Raw genomic sequence first — 22,392 nt, 5'->3', positions numbered from 1 at the left:
AAATAGTAAAGTTTAATTATAAGTAAAATTCATGTAATAATATCACTCATTCGTTTGCTGGACTGCTCAGTGCAGTTTTAGAGTCAAAGCTATAGGTTGGTTCTACTACTATTGAAGAATCTGGGAAAGTCTATCTTTGCCAGGAAAGGAGGCATAGGAAGGAGAACCCTGTGACACCTTCACTGAGTCATCTTTATCTGTGTATAATGCCTCCTTTGAGATAGCATGGCCAAAATACTGTAGCTTGGCTGATTTCATACTTTGTAGCATTCGGTTTGCAGAGATGGGTAACCAAGCTCAAACGTAAATATTAATAATAATAGTCAGGCAATAATTCACCATCCTCCAAATCAGCACATCCTGAACAGAATCTTCACATCAATAACATCTCTAGCTATAAGTATTACATAAAGAACTTATGATGACTGGAAAGGCAAGCTTTCATAAAGGTACAAGGTAATGTGGGCATCGCATTTAGTCATCTTTTAATCTTTCCAAAAACAGCTATGAGAGTTACTATCAAAACTTCGAAGCATTGAAAGACTTACTGAGATTAGGTTTTGAAGCCAGCAAACAGTTTAGATGTTTGTGCTCCATCAAACAGGTCATATACAGTAGAACTCTAGAAATCTAGTTACCTACTCGTAATGAATATATAAAAACAATATAATGTTATACTTTTTCAAGATGTGAGACATTATATTTTTATCTTGGGTAGTAAAAAAAACTGTCACAGAACTTTAGACTTTTTAATTCAAAATACTCAAGTCTTATATCTGATTTCATGTAAAAATCTTTTACAGACACAAGACAAATTTTACCAAGTGTGTCTATGCCGAAACCTTCCTTATATTTTACAAGACAACATGTAACATTCAAGTTGCTAGGAATTTTTTGCATCTTGATATAATATGGTCTGTATTTTTATTATACAATTTAGTGATAACCCAGTGGCTTAGGGTGAGGTCTTTGCAAAGATCTAGGGTCTTAAGAAAACAGACACATCATGGATTCAACCAAAGAAAATAGCTTCTACCCAGTTTCTAGTGGTTGATTAGTTACTGTTTCAAAAAGTATGGAGTGTCTAATGAAATTTCACTTTATTACCAACTCTACTTATATTGATGGTTATGTGCACATTATGACAATTACCATTTTCTCTGTTAATGCTGAAAGTAACTCAGGCTTGAGATTCAATATAATTATGGTTAAGCCAGAGGCAGTCTCTGCTTTACAGCATTAACTCCGAATAACACTGGGGACTGTATCCTGCTTCCATCTAGTGGATAAAATAACATTATTCTGCAAAATATCATGAATATGTTGATGTGTTTTCCACTCCTCAATATTCATGAGTGGGGCAGAGCCTTAATCAAAACAAAATGGTGTGTAAACAGGTTGTAAATCCAATTTTAGAACAAACTGAAACTAAACCCATAGTTAAATCAATCCAACAATAGTGATGTCAATGTGAATTGTTCATCAGATGATAATGAAACTGACTCAAATGGTACCGTATGATCAAACTCCTGTCATATGCCTGGTGAATTAAGTCACCTGAGAGTTCATCATGGTACAAACATGTGCATGGTAAAAAGCCAAAATGATTGTGTTCAAGTAGAAAAACAAGAAAGATGTTAGTCCCCTGAGCACTATTTATAATGTACCAACCATCATTTGTTTCAGTGAAAATGTGGAAGTCACTGAGCCTTGAGCTGTGGTAGCCTACAACAGCACAAGGGATGCATTAATCATATGGATCAGGCACTGACATTCTACCTACTCATGCTCAAGCAACAGAAAAACAATAAGAGAAGTATGTAAAGAAACACACTTCAACTGTCCCGAGTTCAACATCACGCTGTGCATTGGTGACTGTTTCATAACATATTACACAAAGGACAGGCACTGCATCAGTAAAGCAGAGGACACTAACTATACCTTTCCTACTACATTTATTTTGATGTTTACATGTTTCTGTTACATATAATAACATTTTTCTTAATGAAACAAAATCAACCTTTTTGATCTGTTTTTCCAGGGTTAAATATAACAATAAGGATGCTACAAAGACTGAGTGAGGATAACTGAAATAATTCCGCTTTCTGAACCTTACGTTTACCAGAGTCTAAACAGAAACTTAACATCAGGTTAATTTTTAACTCCAGCACTAATCTCTGCAATCACACTAAATATTAAGTTACTCACATGTTTTTGATTTTAACTTTCTCGTATGCAAAGTATAGAGAAAGTATAGTAATCATGAAATATTTCGATCAACAGGTTGGAAAATGAATGGATGGATCTTGACATTTTAGACCACCCTGAGTCCAAAAATTATGGAATTATGTCTGTGTGTGTGTATAAACATGATAATTCGAAAATGCAATGAGATAGATGGATGAAATTTGCCATGTGGTTGTTACATCAAAATTGCAGATCTGTATTAACTTTTGGGCCAAATCCATCAACTGGAAGTGGTACTTTACCAGAATACATACTCGTTTTTTGTTTTATTCATACGGCTGCAGGGTCAACTTTACCTTTATAATAATTGTTCAGTATATTATTAATTTGATTTGATTTGTTGTTGATGGTTCTTTAATTTGCATCTCTCTATTAAAAAAAAAAAAAAACTTGGGAGAAGACGAGACTTTTTTTCCTGCGATGAGACGTGATCTTTTGAAGAGACAGAGAGATTCTTTCACGTCCCACAAGACGGTCAAGTCACTTCATACTTACAACCTTTGGAAACAAGTCCCATGAGACAGTGACTTTTGCAAGTCAGGCCCTGCTTACAACCATTTTGAAACAAGATCACGGTCATCTAACCTCTCAATTAGTCTCTGTTGAGCAGTGTCAAAAAAGTCTAATTTAATTTACTCTGATTCAATGTAGTATAATAATAAGATGTGAAAACTTTCAAGAGGGTGAACACTTTTCATAGGCACTTTAGGCATTAACAAGCAAACTATTTCATTATTATAATAAATAAATGCTAACATTAATTTTATTTTTATTTTTTTCATTTTTAATTACTATTTAATTTAATATTGTTTCTTTGTATCAGTATACTGCTACTGGATTATGTGAATTTCCCCTTGGGATTAATAAAGTATCTATCTATCTATCTATCTATCTATCTTTCTATCTATCTATCTATCTAATACAACATATAATTAAAGAAGTAATGAAACTGCTAACATACTCAATAGAATATAATTGCACATGTAATTGCAGAAATTTATATTAAGGTGGAAGAATAATAAAAAATAACATGTTTTACAGTCACAATAAAATAAGGTGCCAACTTGCAGCATTCAGTTGACTAAGCAATGAAATAATCAATTAATATGAAATCGACTGCAAAAATTGTTTATAAACATTACATTCTATCCATCCATCAGCCCATTGTCTAAACATACTCAAATGTTTGAAATACAAGCTTATGAATAAGTTTAGTTCCCCTCAAAACAGGTGTTTGCACAGAGATGCAGCATCTAGGTACTGTTTCTGTTCTCTATTGTAAAAGAGACAAATAATTTTATATCCAAAAAATGCAGAATGTGTAGACCTTAAACTTGCTAACCTATTAACAGACTACATCCATCCATCCATTTGCTAAAACGATTTATCCAGATCAGGGTTTCAGGTAAGCTTGATGCAATCGCGGCAAACACCAGGCACTAACAACAGGATGCTACCCTTTCACAGGTTGAACACCAAACAGGCCAATTTATCATCACCAGCCCACTTAACCCTCGTATCTTTGAGAGGGAACTGGGGCACCCAAAGGAAACCCATGTGAACACAAGGAGAACAGGGACCAACCAAGACTTGGTCTCCTTGTTGAAAGGCAGCAGTACTACCACAGTGCCTTCCAACAGACTAAGTCATTTTCCCATACGTGAATTACTAATATACAGTATATAGCAATGAAGTAACAGGAAATGTTTTCTTATGACAGATCACTTAATAACACTCCCTTATGTTTTAGCTAATTACTACTTTTTAGATAGTCCCTAGATTGGAGATAGAGCAAAAGATTGGACTATTGCTGACCTGCAAATGAGATACTGCATAAATGTTCAGGTAAATCCATCCGTCCATCTATTATCCAACCTGCTATATCCTAACTACAGGGTCACAGGGGTCTGCTGGAGCCAATCCCAGCCAACACAGGGTGCAAGGCAGGAAACAAACCCTGGGCTGGGCGCCAGCCCACCACAGTGTTCAGGTAAATGTTGAGCAAATTACAATATTTCTATTTGTTACATTCAACTGCTTTTAAATTATATACACTAAAACAAAAACATGACATGGTGTAAGAAGTGGTGCAGTTGGGGCAAAAAGAACCCAGGAAATAATTGCTGCAAACCAAAAGTATATACAGTACATTGTGACCGTGGCATCCCCTCAATGGCACACAACAAAACCCTAATTGTGCTGTGCACTGAAACTCTATTAAAACAGGCAGGGGTGATTATCTGCTGCCAGTTTAACTGCACGTTTGCAGGCTCACCGCGTTACTTGTCTGTCATCCGATGGTTGATGCAGGAAACTTACATGGCCTCGCTGTCTTTCTGTCTTCTCTCCTCCAGAATTAGCTTGCTCCAGCCGCTGTTTCTAAGCTGCTAAACCTACCTGACGAGGAAGGCTATCTGTTCTTTTAATATGAAGAAAGTAGTTAATGCAGAGCGACCGACAACATCACTGCTTGCTTGTTGTGCTTTTTGTGTGCTGAAGTGATAGCTCTCATTTGAATAAATGTTGAAACTGTTCCTGTCTTCACTACAATAAAGCTGATTTTTTTGAAAACCTGGGCTCACCTCCTTATTCCTTTTGTTAATTGGTAACCAACACATCACAAGATATATACACACACACACACACACATATATATATATATACATATATATATATATATATATATATATATATATATATATATATATATATATATATATATATACATACAGTTGTGCTTGAAAGTTTGTGAACCCTTTAGAATTTTCTATATTTCTGCATAAATAAACATCATCAGATTTTCACTCAAGTCCTAGAAGTATATAAAGAGAAACCAGTTAAACAAACAAGACAAAAATAATATACTTGGTCATTTATTTTTTAAGGAAAATGATCGAATATTACATATTTGTGATCGGCAAAAGTATGTGAACCTCTAGGATTAGCAGTTAGTTTGAAGGTGAAATTTGAGTCAGGTGTTTTCAATCAATGGGATGACAATCAGGTGTGAGTGGGCACCCTTTGTTATTAAAAGAACAGGGATCTATCAAAGTCTGCTCTTCACAACACATGTTTGTGGAAGTGTATCATGGCACGAACAAAGGAGATTTCTGAGGACCTCAGAAAAAGAGTTGTTGATGCTCAACAGGCTGGAAAAGGTTACAAAACCATCTCTAAAGAGTCTGGACTCCACCAATCCACACTCAGACAGATTGTGTACAAATGGAGGAAATTCAAGACCATTGTTACCCTCCCCAGGAGTGGTCGACCAACAAAGATCACTCCAAGAGCAAGGCGTGTAATAGCCGGCGAGGTCACAAAGGACTCCAGGGTAACTTCTAAGCAACTGAAGGCCTCTCTCACATTGGCTAATGTTCATGTTCATGAGTCCACCATCAGGAGAACACTGAACAACAATGGTGTGCATGGCAGGGTTGCAAGGAGAAAGCCACTGCTCTCCAAAACAAAATTGCTGCTCATCTGCAGTTTGCTAAAGTTCACGTGGACAAACTAGAAGGCCATTGGAAGAATGTTTGGACATTTTGGTGTCATGGTGTGAAGACAACAACCTCACCCTCAACATAGACAAGACAAAGGAGATGATAGTGAACATGAGTAAGGAGAGGAGACCTCACCGGCCACTGTTCATCCTAAGGGGTTGAAGTGGAAAAGGTGAGCAGTATTAAATACCTGGGCGTCTACATCAGTGAGGACCTCACTTGGACTCTTAACACCACACAACTGGTCAAGAGGGCTCAACAGCGGCTGTACTTTCTGAGGAGGCTAAGGAAGTTTGGTATGTCGACTAAGATCCTCGGCAACTTTTACAGCTGCATTGTTGAGAGCATATTGACCAGCTGCATCACCGTGTGGTACGGCAACACTACTGCTATTGATCGCAAACGCCTGCAGAGAGTGGTAAAGACTGCTGAGAAGATCACCAGGACCCCACTGCCCTCTCTGCAGAGTATCTACAACTGCAGAGTCCACAGGAGAACTGCCTCGATCCTCAGGGACCCCACCTACCCTCAGCACGAACTGTTCACACTTCTACCCTCAGACAGGAGGTATAGAAGTATGAAATGCAGGACTTCCAGGCTAAAGAACTCTTTCTTTCCCAAGGCCATTACAACAACAACAACATTTAATTATATAGCACATTTATATACAAAAAATGTAGCTCAATGTGCTTTACATAATGAAAAATAGAAAAATAAAAAACATAGTAAGAAAATAAAATAAGTCAACATTAATTAACATAGAATAAGAGTAAGGTCCGATGGCCAGGGTGGACAGAAAAAACAAAAAAAACTCAAGATGGATGGAGAAAAAAATAAAATCTGTAGGGATTCCAAACCATGAGACTGCCCAGTCCACTCACATAAATGAAACAATCCTGTTTGTATTTTGGGTTCTCACGGAAGGACTTGATGATGATGGTCATGTAGACTTCTGGTTTTTAGTCCATAAATGCAGGAAGATCATGATGCTTTGAGTAGGTGGTGGCGCAGGCCGCCAGACTCAAAGAAACCGGAAAAAGAAACAGGAGAGTAGGGGTTTGTACGGAATTTAGAGCCACCATGAATAGTTATTATAATGAATTGAACATACAGAGTATCAGGATTAAGTTAAAGTGAAGTTATGAGAAGGCCATGTTAAAGTAATGTGTTTTCAGCAGTGTTTTAAAGTGCTCCACTGTATTAGCCTGGCGAATTCCTATTGGCAGGCTATTCCAGATTTTAGGTGCATAACAGCAGAAGGCCGCCTCACCACTTCTTTTAAGTTTTGTTCTTGGAATTCTAAGGAGACACTCATTTGAGGATCTAAGGTTACGATTTGGAATATAAGGTGTCAGACATTCCGATATATAAGATGGAGCGAGATTATTTAAGGCTTTATAAACCATAAGCAGAATTTTAAAGTCAATCCTGAATGACACAGGTAACCAGTGTAGTGACATCAAAACTGGAGAAATGCGCTTGGATTTTCTTATCCTAGTTAGGATTCTAGCAGCTGCATTCTGCACTGTTGCAAATGATTTATGTCTTTTTGGGTAGTCCTGAGAGGAGTGCGTTACAGTAATCTAGTCACTGAAAACAAAAGCGTGAATTAATTTCTCAGCATCTTTCAATGATATAAGAGGTCTAACTTTTGCTATGTTTCTTAAGTGAAAAAATGCTGTCCTAGTGGTCTGATGAATATGCGATTTAAAATTCAGATTACAGTCAACAGTTACCCCTAAGTTTTTTACTTCCGTCTTGACTTTTAATCCTAATGCATCAAGTTTATTTCTGATAACCTCATTGAATCCATTATTGCCAATCACTAAAATTTCAGTTTTCTCTTTATTTAGCTTGAGAAAATTACTATTCATCCATTCTGAGATACAGTAAGACATTGTGTTAGTGAATGAGAGAGTCTGAGTCATCAGGTGCTATTGATAAGTACAGCTGTGTGTCATCAGCATAGCTGTGGTAGCTCACGTTGTAACCTGAGATAATCTGACCTAACGGAAGCATGTAGATTGAGAAGAGCAGCGGACCCAGGATAGAGCCTTGTGGAACACCATATAGAATATCATGTGTCTTTGAGTTGTAATTACCACAACTAACAAAGAATTTTCTCCCTGTCAGGTAGGATTCAAACCAATTTAAGACACTGCCAGAGAGGCCCACCCATTGACTAAGGCGATTTCTAAGAATATTGTGATCAATGGTGTCAAATGCGGCACTCAGATCTAGGATGATGAGAACAGATAAATGGCCTCTGTCTGCATTTACCGCAAGTCATTTACTACTTTAACGAGTGCAGTTTCTGTGCTGTGATTTGTTCTAAACCTGACTGAAATTTATCAAGAATAGCATGTTTATTGAGGTGGTCATTTAACTGCATAATGACTGCCTTCTCTAGAATTTTACTTAAGAAGGGCAGGTTAGAGATGGGTCTAAAATTTTCAAAAGCAGAGGGGTCAAGATTATTTTTCTTGAGTAGGGGTTTAACTACAGCAGTCTTAAGACAGTCTGGGAAGACCCCCGTATCTAATGACGAATTTACTATGTCAAGAATATTGTCAATTAGCACGCCTGATACTTCTTTGAAAAAACTTGGTATTGGGTCAAGCACGTAGGTGGAGGGTTTCAGTTGAGAGATTATTCTATGTAATCAGGTAAATCTATCCTGGTGAAAGAATTTAATTTGTTTATAACGGAGTACTGGGGCTTAGGAGGATCCGCAGTGTTGGGGAGATATACTATGTTATTTCTAATATCATTAATTTTTTGATTGAAAAATACAGCAATAGCCTCACAGGTTTCACTGGAAGTATTTTGGAGGCATTCCTTTGTGTTACCTGGGTTTAGCAGACGATCAATTGTAGAAAATAAGACTCTGGGATTACTAGCATTGTTATTTATAATCTTAGAGAAATAGCAGCGCCTCTCAAGACGGACTGTGTTATTGTATTCTGTTATTTTAACCTTTAATATCTCATAGTAAATAATCAGTTTAGTTTTCCTCCATTTATGCTCAGCTCTACGACATGTTCTTTTTAAATCAGACACTCTTTGGGTCTTCCATGGTATAACAATGCTAGAAGATTTTTTAACTGTCTTTTCAGGTGCAACTATGTCAACAGCAGCTCTCACTTTAGAATTAAATTTTCCACCTTACTATTTACATTATCCTCGCTATTATAGTTGGCACTATAAACGGACTGATTGCTTAGAATGTTTGTAAGTTTTAAAGCTGCTGATGAGTCAAAGAAGCGTTTTTTAACAATATGCTTCTCATGAATGTTTTCTATCATTATTTCTATATTAAATAGTAGAAGAAAATGGTCTGATAGACCAATATCAATGATCTGCTTTATATCAACTTTAGTCCTTTGGTAATTACTAAGTCTAACGTATGACCTGCTTTATGTGTAGGCTGATTAACGAGCTGTCTCAAATCAAAAGAGTCCAGGAGGTTCATGAATTCCTTTACTTTTAGGTCACACTGATTATCGATATGAAAGTTAAAGTCGCTGACTATTAAGAGTGTGTCATAGTTCGTAATTAAAATTGACATTAAGTCAAGAATTCCTCCAACAAAGACGCGTTCAATTTAGGAGGTCTAAACACGGATAATACTAGAACGTGAGAATCTCCATGAATAACAACGGCAAGTTACTGAAAGGACTTGAAGTTACCAAAACTAACATCTTTACAGTTTAACTGGCAGGAATTCATGTTTGCCAAGCCGCCAGAGCCCCCTGTTTTTACCTGGCGATCCGCACGAGTAAAATTTTGTAATCCGGAGGCGCAGATTCGATTAAAACAGCCGTGTCTTCTGAGCTAAGCCACGTCAGTGCAATAAAATCAATCTTTCTATCACTAATAAGATCGTTAATAAAAAACGTCTTGTTAGTTAAAGCTCTAACATTTAATAGTGCCATATTTAATGTTTCGGAGGGGCAGGGCTGAATTCTATGCGCGTTATTGATATTTGAGACAGAAACTACGTTATTTTTGTTAGCGCCGCTCTGTGTGTGTTTTTTATGTGATCTATAGTCTGTTTTTATAGTTTTAATGCATTGTTCATCTAAAGTAGTAATTTCAATTAAATTATTGGTGTTTATGCCGCACTGCCTAGATTTTTTACGTGCAATAAGATTGGTCATTAGAGTATTAATGTTGTGCACTTTTACGGAAGACTTTGTTAAGCCATTATCAGTGGTTTAGACTCCTAAATAACTGACGGGAGCTTATAACCGTGGGCCACCTCATTCTATTTACCTCACACAACTGTATTTGACTTGTCCATCATACACCTACCTGCACATTACACTTTATACTTCTGTTTTGTTTTTTTATACTTTATGCTGCCTCTGTTACTTATTATCTGTCTGCTACTTATTATTTATGTTTATCTTTATACGTTGGTTTTGTAATTTGGTGTGGACAGCAAAGAAAGAATTTCATTGTACAGGGAAACGCATTTCCTTACTGTGCACATGACAATAAACTTGAACTTAAACTTGAACTTGAAAGGAGGGTCACACCAGATACTGAAAGCAAAGGTTCACATACTTTTGCCACTCACAAATATGTAATATTCGATCGTTTTCCTTAATAAATAAATGATCAAGAATAATATTTTTGTCTCATTTGTTTAACTGGTTTCTCTTTATCTACTTTTAGGACTTGAGTAAAAATCTGATGATGTTTTAGGTCATATTTATGCAGAAATATAGAAAATTCTAAAGGGTTCACAAACCCTTTTCTTTACACAAAAACGATAGACACTTGGAATAAGCTACCAAGTAGTGTGGTAGACAGTAAGACGTTAGGGACTTTCAAAACTCGACTTGATGTTTTCTTGGAGGAAGCAAGTGGATAGGACTGGTGAGCTTTGTTGGGCTGAATGGCCTGTTCTCGTCTAGATTGTTCTAATTCTAAGTACTGGAACACCATAAGCATTCAAGCACAACTGTATGAGCAATGCCATTGCCTAACAAGAAAACACAGCTACTTATGCAAGAGAGAGGAAGAGATGAAGGAATGCAGAAGCTGAAAGAAGTAATCCTTCAAGGGTTTACTACAAGGCAAGCATAACTATAGCCGCAAGTGAATGAGCACTTAAAGAACTGGAAACGACTTTAGTGAATAGAATCATATATAAAGGGAAGAATATTGTGATACCATTCCCATTATGGAAGCAAATGCCACTGGACATTCATGAATAACAAAGTGCAAGAAAAGGACATGGAAGGTAATGTTCTGGTCCTAAAATTAATGAAGACATAACTAATGAAGTACACAAATGTACAGTATGCTTCAAATAAAGACCTGCTGAGCCTTTCAAACTTCATCCAGTATCATAAAGGACATATAAAAAAGCAGGTATAGATTATTTGTGTCCTATGACTAAAAATGTCTTTTATAGTTTTCTGCCTATCTTGAAATGTATGCATAAAATAGTACAAACTGTGATGTAATAATAAAATGTTTGAAAGCTGTTTACTGATATGGAGTGCCAAATGAGGTCTTCAGTAACAATGAATAATAGTTTGTAAGTGTTTGGTTCAAACGTTTTGCAAGAGAATGGACTTTTATACACTTCACATCAGGTCCAAAGTTTCCTACATCTAACAGACTTGTGTAAAGTTCCCACAATTAAACATGTAATGAAGAAATCCAATGAGAGTGTAGCTTATCTCCATTAGACCCTTCTTGTATAAATGGTGTGTGTGCACAACAATATTGCATACTGAGATGTATAAAAACTAAAGTTGGCATAATGCTACACACATTTTCACGGCAGCCTAAGCACATGTGTAAGCAAGTTTCTGCTCGGTGTTGTAAACAGGGGGCTCCCAGCGTCAAAGCAGGGCTACTGTTTGTGTGGTTTCTCTTTGTTTTTTATATTTGCATCCATAATGCAGGCTTTATCAAATACACCAAAATTAACTACATATTATTTATAAATTTAAAGCACTTGCTTGTAATCATTCTGTAACAATATAATGGTGCACGGAATGGCCAAACTACCATGGCTGCTTTAGTGTTGTTAGAAGACATCTGAAATGGAAGAATTAGAAGAGAGCGCATATAGAGATCATACTGACTTCTTGTCCTGTGATGATGACTGGCTTCTAAGTCGATTTCGATTTCCAAGGGCTATCCTCTTGGAGTTGTGTGCTGAACTGGGGTCAGCTTTACAAAGGCAGACTTTGAGAAGTTGTGCTCTACCTGCTCCTTTGCAAGTTCTATGCAGCCTCAGGAGCTTTTCAATGTGAATTGGCTGACCGATCTTGGTTGTTCTGAGTCATCACTGACTGATGCCATGCCAGCTGTATGGGATGGTGTTATCTGCTTGTCATCCAGATATATAAGATTTTCTTACACTGTGGCTGAACAGGCAAACATCAAAACGCACCAAGGTCCAGTTTTCCAAATGTAATTGGAGCAATCAACTGCATGCACATTGCTATAATGGCACCTTCAGAGAATCAATTTGATTATACTATATAAATTGAAAGCATTTCCACTGTATTAATGAAAAAACTATCTGTGATAGAAAATTGCGTCACATTAATGTTGTGGTGAGATGTACAAGTGTCTTGCCAATAACTACAGCAGCTTGCTGTTCAAACAAAGTGAGCCCCAGAATATTACTACCTCTTCCAGTGGTACTGACACTCAGATGGTGGGCTGTGACTCACCTTATCATGTTGAATTTGATATCTGACCACTTCTATTTTATTTTGGGCACTGTGTGACTTTCTGAACTTGAACTTTTGAGTGTCTCTGCCACGCTGTGCCACTCCATCAATTTCCTTTAGTTGCTTATACCACTGCTTAAGCTATTAGTACATTTTTCCTTGCCTGCACTTCACTGAGCAGAACATTCATTTTGCATTCGCTCAAATTCTTCTTTTTTACACATGCTTTTGCCATTGTCTTTTAACAAAACATTGAACAATAGGGGCTAATTATATTGATTTGCATATTCAAATAGATGGATTTCTAGGAGGAGTTGGAGTGGGGCTGTAGATACATGCATGTAAGTTAAAATTCAAGTTAATCAGGTTTCATAAAGGGAAAGTGCATAGAACTTTGCTTAGGCACAGTTTTATGCATCAGAGTTTTTTTTTTTTTGTGAATATATACACACATTTCTAGTTTTGTCCAAAAACCATATTTTAATGTGAGTTCAATGGGAGGTGTTATATATGAGGCCCCTGATGAGATTTGCCAGTGCACATACTCATGTGAAGATGGTTATGATCAAAATTGCCAATGAAGGAAAACCTGCTAAAGAGTGAGAAGGAAAATTAAGTGATAAAAAGAGAGGCAAATAGAAAAGCAAAAAGGTGTATTTTGATAGAGGGATTAGGATCCTTCCACAACTGGAAAAAGGAGAAATCGGAGTAAAGGAATTTTTGACTCTGCGAGGAATAGCTAAGGAGCAAGTACACCCAGAATGTTATATTATTGAAACAAAAGATGGACTAGTTCATAGCTGAAATCAAAGAAATATCATCCTAAAAATCATCACAATCCAAAATATCAAAAGAATGCAGCCAAGCCATGGAATATTGCTGACGTGTAAATAAAATACTTTCTAAATGTTTCAGTAAACGTTGACCTAAATACATCTCTGCCTTTTACGTTTATTTGCATTAAACTTGTATATAAACAAGAACTCGAAAAGCATAACATCGTGAGGGTCAGTTCACTGGGACTTTTTGAAGTGCTTGGATGCAGAAGCAGGCAGGTTAAACTGAACGTCACGTCACCTGCAGTGTTAATCAGGAGCATTTCTCTTACGAATTACGTAGCTAGGAGAATTCCACAGACTAATACAAACATTGAAAAAAAACAACATTTATTTAAAATGCAAATCAGATAGCGTGATTATACAGTATACTGTCTGCTACGAAGAAGCAGGTAATGTCTTCCTTGGACTTCTGTTTTCTCGCACGGATAACTGCGCTCAGATCCCTACTTTACACACGCGTTTGTGAGTGAGTGTGTGTGCATGTTGGTGTATGTGAGTGTGTGGCTCAGTTTATCCCTTTTATTATTTTTTTTTATCCGTAAATATATAGGGTGCGTGGGTTTTCTGAACATCGGAAATCGTTACTGGTAACTCGTGATCTTCAACAGAAATGAAGAGTCAAAAAATGAACAGATATTTTAGAATAAAAGGAAACATTTTTTGGATAAGGCAATATACAGTTACGAATAGCAAAAGCATAACAGACATATGGATCATGTTTCTTCTATTACGTTAACAGTAATGTCTGCATTATTTTCCAGCAATTTGGCAAACTTGGAATCGAGCCTCCAGAAGCACCTTAGCTGTCCCCAAGTCTGGGTGGGGATCAAAAACTCCATGAGACACCTTTGGGCGCCGCAGTTTAATCACGATTTGAGATTCAGTCTGAGAACTACGTTGAATATACCTGCACTTTAAAAGTCAGCCTCACCTGGTATTTACCGTCATGTTTCTCCTTCAAGCTGTGAACACTGGCTTCATGTTTATCGTTTTGCAGACGGTGAGTATTGGTTAATGAATATTGTTCGATCAGTTAGATTTAATCCTGCCTAAGACATGTCTAACAGATAACGCAGTGTGTGTACTGTGGAGTGCGCTGTGATTGATTAGAGATCCGCACAGTATGGTACCATGTCATCCTTGTACTGGACTATAACAGACTTGGTCATATTACTCTGTGATGCACGATATATAACAGAAATGATTGTTGTTAGTAAGCGATTCAAATAGCATAATGCCATACTAGGCGAACTATATGTGATAACGTTATAGAAATACTTGTAAGAAGTGAAAGCTTTCAGACAATTTAGTTATCTGTAAAGATCTAATAAAATGTTCAGTTGTGCACAGGGATGCAAATCTAATAAAATGTACTACTTTAACTTAGCGAGCTGGGAGTGGAAATGAAAGTGAGCGCCGCATAAAAAATAAATAAATAATAAAAACTTAAATATGTTTATTGCGAATCTGTCACTGGGTGATAGATGAATATTTGCCAAAATCTTTTTTGCAAGCTACAGGGAAATCGTCTGCAGCAGGTTAACAAAATTATTAATTCTTTTGTATTCAAATATTTCTTACAGCCGAAACAGCTGGTGTGTTCTGCTAACCACAATAAAGCACCGAAATGTGCCTCGCGTTTGAATGGACATTTCAACATCAAGACATTTAGCTATTAAATCTAAGCGGTGGAGCGACGCTCCTGGATCCCGATTGCAAATCCTGATAACATTGTTTACATTTAAAGATATTTCACACATTTGCAAGCATTTTCTGCGAACTTTTAAGAAATATACGTTTAAAATATAAAGCACAGACCAAGCGTATCTCTGATGCACGTATATTTAAAGCATTATGAGAGATTCTGAAGCAGGCTCGCTACGTGTTGTAACTGCATGCATATTTAAGCTAACGTGACGTTGGGTGTCTTCAGTATGTGACAAAAACTCATATTTCAGGCATTGGCCTCGTGTCACGTTAATGCCATCTTTTTAAAATGTTATTTTATGGCAGATGATAACATGTAATTTAACAAAAACATAGCAATGGTAAAGAACACCTTTTTCACCTAATGATCAGATGTACTATATGCTCATTCCCACATGAGCTAAAGAGCAGCAACAATCGACGCACACTTTGAATTAACCACCTTTTGCAAAATTATTACGATGAAAAACATTTTTTTGTTATAATTTCTTTAGTTTTATTGCATTTTGCCTTCACTTTCCGGCCCTGTGTTCTACATTGTTAAGCATCTTTTATGGAGTTTCAAAAAAGACCGTCAATTGGATTTCAAAAATTAGACACACACAGGGTGCTAAAAATCCAACTGTTTATAATTATAATGCATCATCCCCCCTAGCAAAAAATGCTGTTACAACTATTTTTTAAAATTCACGTTGATCGGGATTTATAAAGGGAAAGTGTGCAGAACTTTCCTTACTCACATTTTCTGCATCTGAGTTTTTGGTGCATATGCACACTTCTAGTTTTGTCCAAACGCCATATTTTAATGTGAATTCTATACGAGGCGATATACATGAGGCTCCTGGTGAGATTTGCCATTACCATTTTTTTTTAATTACCAAATTATTTAGCAAACGGTAATTATTTGCTCCTAAAACATAAGGACAAAAAAATTTACAAATGCTATGTACCATGCACCATTAATTTACATTGCTTTGCATCACATCCCTATTTTTTAAATTTTATTGTAATCATTCCATACAAACAGATCAATTTTTACAAAAAAATAGGATGAAAACAAATTAACCCTCACCCCTAAGAAAGAGAGCATGGCCAATGGAGTAAAACTTAAAGCTTGTAAACATACCTAAATTGATTAGTTTAAAAGGGCAATAGAGATGAATGGAGAAGAAAAAGAAATGCAGAAAGAATTGCTTCCTCAGTGCTTTAAGAGCTTATTCTAAAATATTGTTGATTAGATCCTGCCAGGTTTTAAAAAAAATTCTGTACCAATCCTCTAACTGAGAACTTGATTTTTTCCAATTTCAAATAATATAAAGCATCGTTTTCCCACTGACTTAAAAGAGGAGAGTTAGGATTCTTCCAGTTTATTAGAATAAGGCTGCATGCCAATAGTATAGTTAAGGGAATCACAGTTTGTTTGTCCTTCTCCACTTTAAGCCCATCTGGAAGAACCCCAAACACAGCTGTTAATGGGTTAGGAGGGATTGTGAGTCCAAGGCTGTCTGAAAGGCACTTAAAAATTTTGTCCAGAATGATGTTAATTTGGTGTAGGCCCAAAACATGTGATCCAGTGAGTCTGGGACTTGATTGCAGTGTTCGCAGGTTGGATCTTGACCTGGAAACATTTTGGACAGTTTTAGGCGAGACAGATGTGCTTGATATATAATTTTGAGTTGAATAATTGTATGCTTTGCGCATATGGAGCTCAAGTGAATTCTCTGCATTGCTACCTTCCACTCCTTTTCTGATATATTGATTAAGAGATCTTTTTCTCATTGTCCTCTTGGATCTTTGAAAGGGAGGATCACATCCCTATTTTAAACTGCTACTTTCATCAAAACTTAAAGGGAAAGTTGTTTTGGTGGGCCTGGTTTCACCTCACTGGTATTAAGTTTCTCACTTCTCACTGATCTTCTCACAAGCCTTTGAGAAACAGACAAAAGAGCTTAGTGAGGAACTAGTGAGAAGAGCCTGAGTGAAACATTCACTGTTTGTAACTGAGAAACGGGCCCCTAAACCCGAGGACCCACCAGTAATGTTCACCCTGAGATGCTCCAATTACTTTGTTAATGTTGAGGATTGAACAGACATTGTTGATCCTCATCATAAAGCAGAGAGTATGCAGAGCGTATTCTCCTGTAGCCATCACAAGGCAGTAAGGAGGCCCGCAGGAGGTCAACAAGATTTGTTTAAAAAATAGTAACTGAGGAGTGCATTTTGTCACCTGGGTGAGAATGGTGAAAATACAATCACCCCATCACCATTTGCTACCTTGTACTGCCATTTTGTATATCACTGTTCTCATTTTACTACTATCTTTTGCTTTAAAAGATACATTTGTGAGTCTGTCTCTGAGTCAATTCTTTTAATGTTAGATTGATGTGTACTGTTTTTAAAGTACTAAATATAGGAAAACCCTTTAAAATCATTTGTGTTTAATTACAAATAAGATCTGAAATTAAAATATTTTTCTAATGTGCGCACAAAGGGAAATGTTTTTAGCAGCAAATGCAAAAAATAAAAAGTAGGTTTAATATTAGCATACCTTGCTAAAGTGTTTTTACAGTTCCACATGAAGTGAAATAATAGCAGAGGTTACACGAAAACAATAATATATATATATATATACTGTATATATATATGTATATATATATATATATATATATATATATATATATATATATATATATATATATATATATATATATATATATATATATATACACCATAGTGATGAGTGATATTTGTTACCTTTAAAAAACCTGTTGAGTATCTTAGCACAAATTATGAACTTTACAATAACTGCAGCATCTCAACTTGTCACCTGTGGCTGTTTCAAGTATTATTATGCACATTATTGTAAACTCTCCAAAGAAATTAACCACAATAAACATAAGCAAAGTACTGACAGTACAGAAACTCAGCAGAAGAGTACATCAAAAGAATAAAGCAGCTTTTCTTTAAGTATAATGCAGAAAGGGAAGAGTCATTGATTAAAGATAAAAAGCTGATGCAACCACAGTTAAAATGTGGGTGGCAAGTCCAGATATGAATGTGTATACCAGGGGTGCCCAATGCGTCGATCGCGATCGACCGGTAGATTGCAAAGGATAGTGCAGGTAGATTGCGTTGCATTCAAAAAAAATTTTTTTAAACGTTAGTCTATCATATATCCTCCCTATGGCATTTGCCACTTGATAGACATACAGGGCAGCCAGTCTGAGATCTCCTTTCTTCTAATACACTGGTCATCCCGCACACACGATCAAATGCGCAAGCTACTGCAAAACTCCGGCTGTGATCTAGTTAGCCTTCCAATTTATATCGACTAAAGAAGGGATTTAAAAAAAAATTTTGGAGAGGGTATGGGCTGAATGTGGAATTGGAAGAGGATTTTTTCTCACAATGTCACAATCGAAGTGCGTTTGTCTGATCTGTCAATCTATCATTGCTATACCAAAGAAGGAAAATGTGGAAAGGCACTTTCGAACTGTTCATAAAAACTACGAAACTGAGGTCCTTCCAAAAAGCGATCTGAGAAAGAAAAAGGAGAGGGAACTAAAATTGCAGTAAATCGGACAGCTGTCATTTTTCACTCGGCTGAATTCAAAAGCTCCTTGACTGAATTTTTCGGCTCTACTTATTTATGCAAGTTAGCCTTTGCCCACATGACGATTATTAAATCCAAATACTGTAGTGACCATAAATGTATTTAATTGTTATTGTACCATAAAGGTTATTGAGTTATGCAAGGTATGACAACATACATTTTATTTATAATGTATACTCAGTATATATATATATATATATATATATATATATATATATATATATATATATATATATAGTGGTGTATGGCTGGCCATTTATCCCGGCCAATACCCCCAGGCCGCCAGGTGGAGCCCTCCCTGCAGTATGGAGGTTCCCCGAAGACCAGCAGGGCATCATGGACATTGCAGTTTTTATACACAGCCCTGCTGGATGCCATACACCACATATATATATATATATATATATATATATATATATATATATATAATTTTAATGTAGGTAGATCATTTCGACCTGGTCATTTTAAAAGTAGCTCGCAAGCTGAAAAAGTGTGGGCACCCCTGGTTTATACCATGAGAGCTTCAGCAGAAGGATGAGTCTTAGTAGTGGATGGCAAAACTGAAACATGGTTTTTCCAAAGTAAAGAAACTGCAGTTTTTTGAATGGCAAGAACAAGTCAGAGCAATGCGTACAGGTTTATAGTGAACGTTGTACAATAAATGAAAACAAACATGGCATGATTTAAACATACAATGCCTAGGAACATCTGTTATATATAGCTGATTTTAATAATTGCATCTGTAAATAAGTGAACATGCGTAACACAGTAGTGTAAAGAATAGTTCACTGCCACAGACACCAAGAATCAAGTCTCAGACAGCTTGCTTTCTCTTTGGAGTAACCATGTTCTCCCTGTTTATGTATCAATTATCTGAATATATTCAAGACTTACCCCCCAACAAAGGTTTTAGTGATTGAATGTTGGCCTGACGTGTGTGTGATTGTGGCTCTTCAATGAAATGGTGTGGTGTCCCATTCATGGCTGGTTCCTGCCTTGCAACTAATGCTGTTGAAATATGTTTGGCACAACTTAGAACTAAACAAAATGTTAAAATGTTGAACAAATGATTTGGTTTCTCATAGCAATATGAATCACACAGAATATACAGTATGTTTCTGCAAGTTCTTCATGTCAAAACAGAAATAATAGAATTAAAAACTTCATAAAGCAGTATGAAAATTTGCATTTCGTTTCTAGCTTCAAGCAAAAGTGAGTAGTAATTAATAACAAATGATGTTACATTCTTTCATGATACGTAAATAACCTGTTTATCTTAATACTTTTTGGAATAAATTAATTTATTGTGCCTAAAGCATACAGTAATTAAAAATGATAGCTTAATACATTACTGTACTCTACAATGTTCCTTGAATTAAAGCAGCTTGCCATATACATTTCCTTAGATCAAATGTGGTCTGCATAGGGTGCACCAGCTCCTCAAACCCGATACAGACAGACGCAGTCACAATCTCAGCAACACATGTTTTTATTTTTCTGTGGGAAACACTTGTTTCCCACCTGCACAGCACAGTTACAACCAAGCAATATAATAAAGCAAGCCTTTTGCCTTTTCTTTTTTCTTTATCTTTGCCTTTGTCTCTGTCTTCTTCCACCTCCCAACCCTGGCTCTTGGAGCAGTGGCAGCGGGCTCCTTTTATCCTGCACCTAGGTGTACTTTTGGTGATCAGTTACTATGGTTTGGAAGCACTTCCAACAAAATAGGGCTCCACAATCCCTTTGTTTTTACAAGAACACATTAAAATTTTAATTAACCATTGTGAAATGATTTTCGTGAATTTCTTCAAACAGCAGAGACATTAAGATCATTTACCTAATCAGAATGGATTTCAGAAATATTACATATCTAGTAATCTCTCAATATACCAATTGATTCTTTAATATTTCCATTAGCTTCCAAATGATATTCTGATGTTCAGTTAAACTGTATTTAAAAGTCTTGTACAAAAAAAAAATGTAAGGTTCCCAATAAGAAATATTGAAAGAGAATTTCCATGTAAACTAATGATACAGGAAAGAAGATATGTTCAGTTTATTCATTTATTTGTTATCATGCGGTTTTACCTTTAATTATATTGTATTATATGCATTTTTATGTGTTGGCTACTGTAACACTTCAGTTTCCACTTGGCATCAAGAATATACTCTATCTATCTATCTATCTATCTATCTATCTATCTATCTATCTATCTATCTATCTATCTAGGCCTGAAGAAGAAGGTTATGTTTTCAATGGATATTAGCAATAAGTCGATTTAGTAAGCTAGTTACCAAAAGACAGTGGTACACTGTTACAGAATACAGAGTTATCATATGACTGCTTATCTAGTATATATTTGTTACAACTCGAGAATTGGGTATGAATAATGATTTTGGGTTAAGGCCTGTTTATGTGACAGAACATTCCATTTAGCATTGTAACTGTTTTGAATTTAGTATTTTAGATGTTTTCAAATATGATAATTTTTATTATTGTGAGTTGATTCTTAGCACTCTTTAACCAGTGATACTATTACTCTGAAGCCAAATATAGTCAGCATTTTCTTCAAGAAGGCTTCTAAAATATTGCAGCAAAGGTGACTACAATCTGACAGATCAATGGCTTATCTAATTGTTTCTTGTTTGTAAGAAAATAACAAAAGATATTTTTACTTCATCATTGAGAAAGGCAGTAGGCTGAGATTGGAGTTGGTGAGTTGAAATGCATATAATTAATTCAATCCCAGCAGCAGTGATATATCATTGTAAGTGTCTTCTAGGAGATAATTTAACATATCTAACTTTGAAGGTCTTGACTATTGCATAGACTAGAGCATCATTCCACTGGCTCCAAAAATGCCAGTCTTTTTTGCAATTGGTGCTGTCGTTACTTCTTTCCCACACAGAGACAGTCATTCATAAATGTGAAAGAAGATTCACTATCTAAAATGGTATCTCACAGCAATCCTTTAACTTATACTGGGACAATGAGTAGGAATGACCGTGCAGACACAGTGGCTCCTTTCTTTTTTTTTTTTTCTTTTGGCTTTCCAATCAGGGCTGCTTTTCTCACCAAGAACATTGTAAACTCCATCTTAAGCTTAATTGTTAATTTTTGTGTCTTTCTTTAAACATATTGTAACTAAAGCAATATGGTAAACTATATTCTCTTTGATTCATTAACCACTAAGTGCTTCTTAAACTGGCTACCTCGCATACCAGTCACATAGCTACGGACAGAGGTTGTAATTCTGTGCACATTAAATTCACACCATGTAGTTCTCTGAAAAAATAGGATACTAAAATATTTTTCACATTAGATGACATTACTTATATAATTAAATGCAGTAATACATTTTTTAAGTTAAAGCAGTGGTTGTAGCAATGGCTTATATAATAATCTTATAAAAGGTTACAGTAGCAGAGGGTTATTGACTTTTGGTAAATATAAGATCAGTAATAATTTATATTTAAAGTTTAAACACTGTTCCGCTTTCGGCTGCTCCTGTTAGAGGTTGCCACAGCAGATCATCTTCTTCCATATCTTTCTGTCCTCTGCATCTTGCTCTGTCACACCCATCACCTGCATGTCTTCTCTCACCACGCCCTTAAATCTTCTCTCAGGCCTTCCTCTTTTCCTTTTGCCTAGCAGCTCTAACTTTAACATCCTTCTCCCAATATACCCAGCATCTCTCTTCTGCACAAGTCCAAACCAACACAATCTCGACTCTCTGACTTTGTCTCCCAACCGTCCAACTTGAGCTGATGCTTTAATGTCCTTA

At 36.2% G+C, this 22,392-nt stretch overlaps 1 protein-coding gene across 2 annotated transcripts in view; it reads left to right on the top strand.

The window, feature by feature from the left end:
• The first annotated feature begins 12,968 nt into the window (after positions 1–12,968).
• LOC120530295 (desmoglein-2-like) overlaps positions 12,969–22,392 on the top strand; it is a 61,930-nt gene continuing 52,506 nt past the window's right edge. The window contains exons 1-2 of one of the 2 annotated variants that reach the window (XM_039754665.1): positions 12,969–13,337; positions 14,052–14,290. In XM_039754665.1, coding sequence (XP_039610599.1) covers positions 14,237–14,290 — 54 coding nt within the window. In that variant the 5' untranslated portion in view covers positions 12,969–13,337; positions 14,052–14,236. Of the gene's footprint in view, positions 13,680–14,051; positions 14,291–22,392 lie in introns of both variants that reach the window. The other variant, XM_039754664.1, reaches the window with a different exon arrangement.

This window comes from Polypterus senegalus, chromosome 5 (assembly GCF_016835505.1).
Source record: "Polypterus senegalus isolate Bchr_013 chromosome 5, ASM1683550v1, whole genome shotgun sequence".
Lineage (NCBI taxonomy): Eukaryota > Metazoa > Chordata > Cladistia > Polypteriformes > Polypteridae > Polypterus > Polypterus senegalus.
The sequence above is the reverse complement of the archived record's forward strand: the minus strand, read 5'-3'. Positions and strand labels throughout refer to the sequence as shown.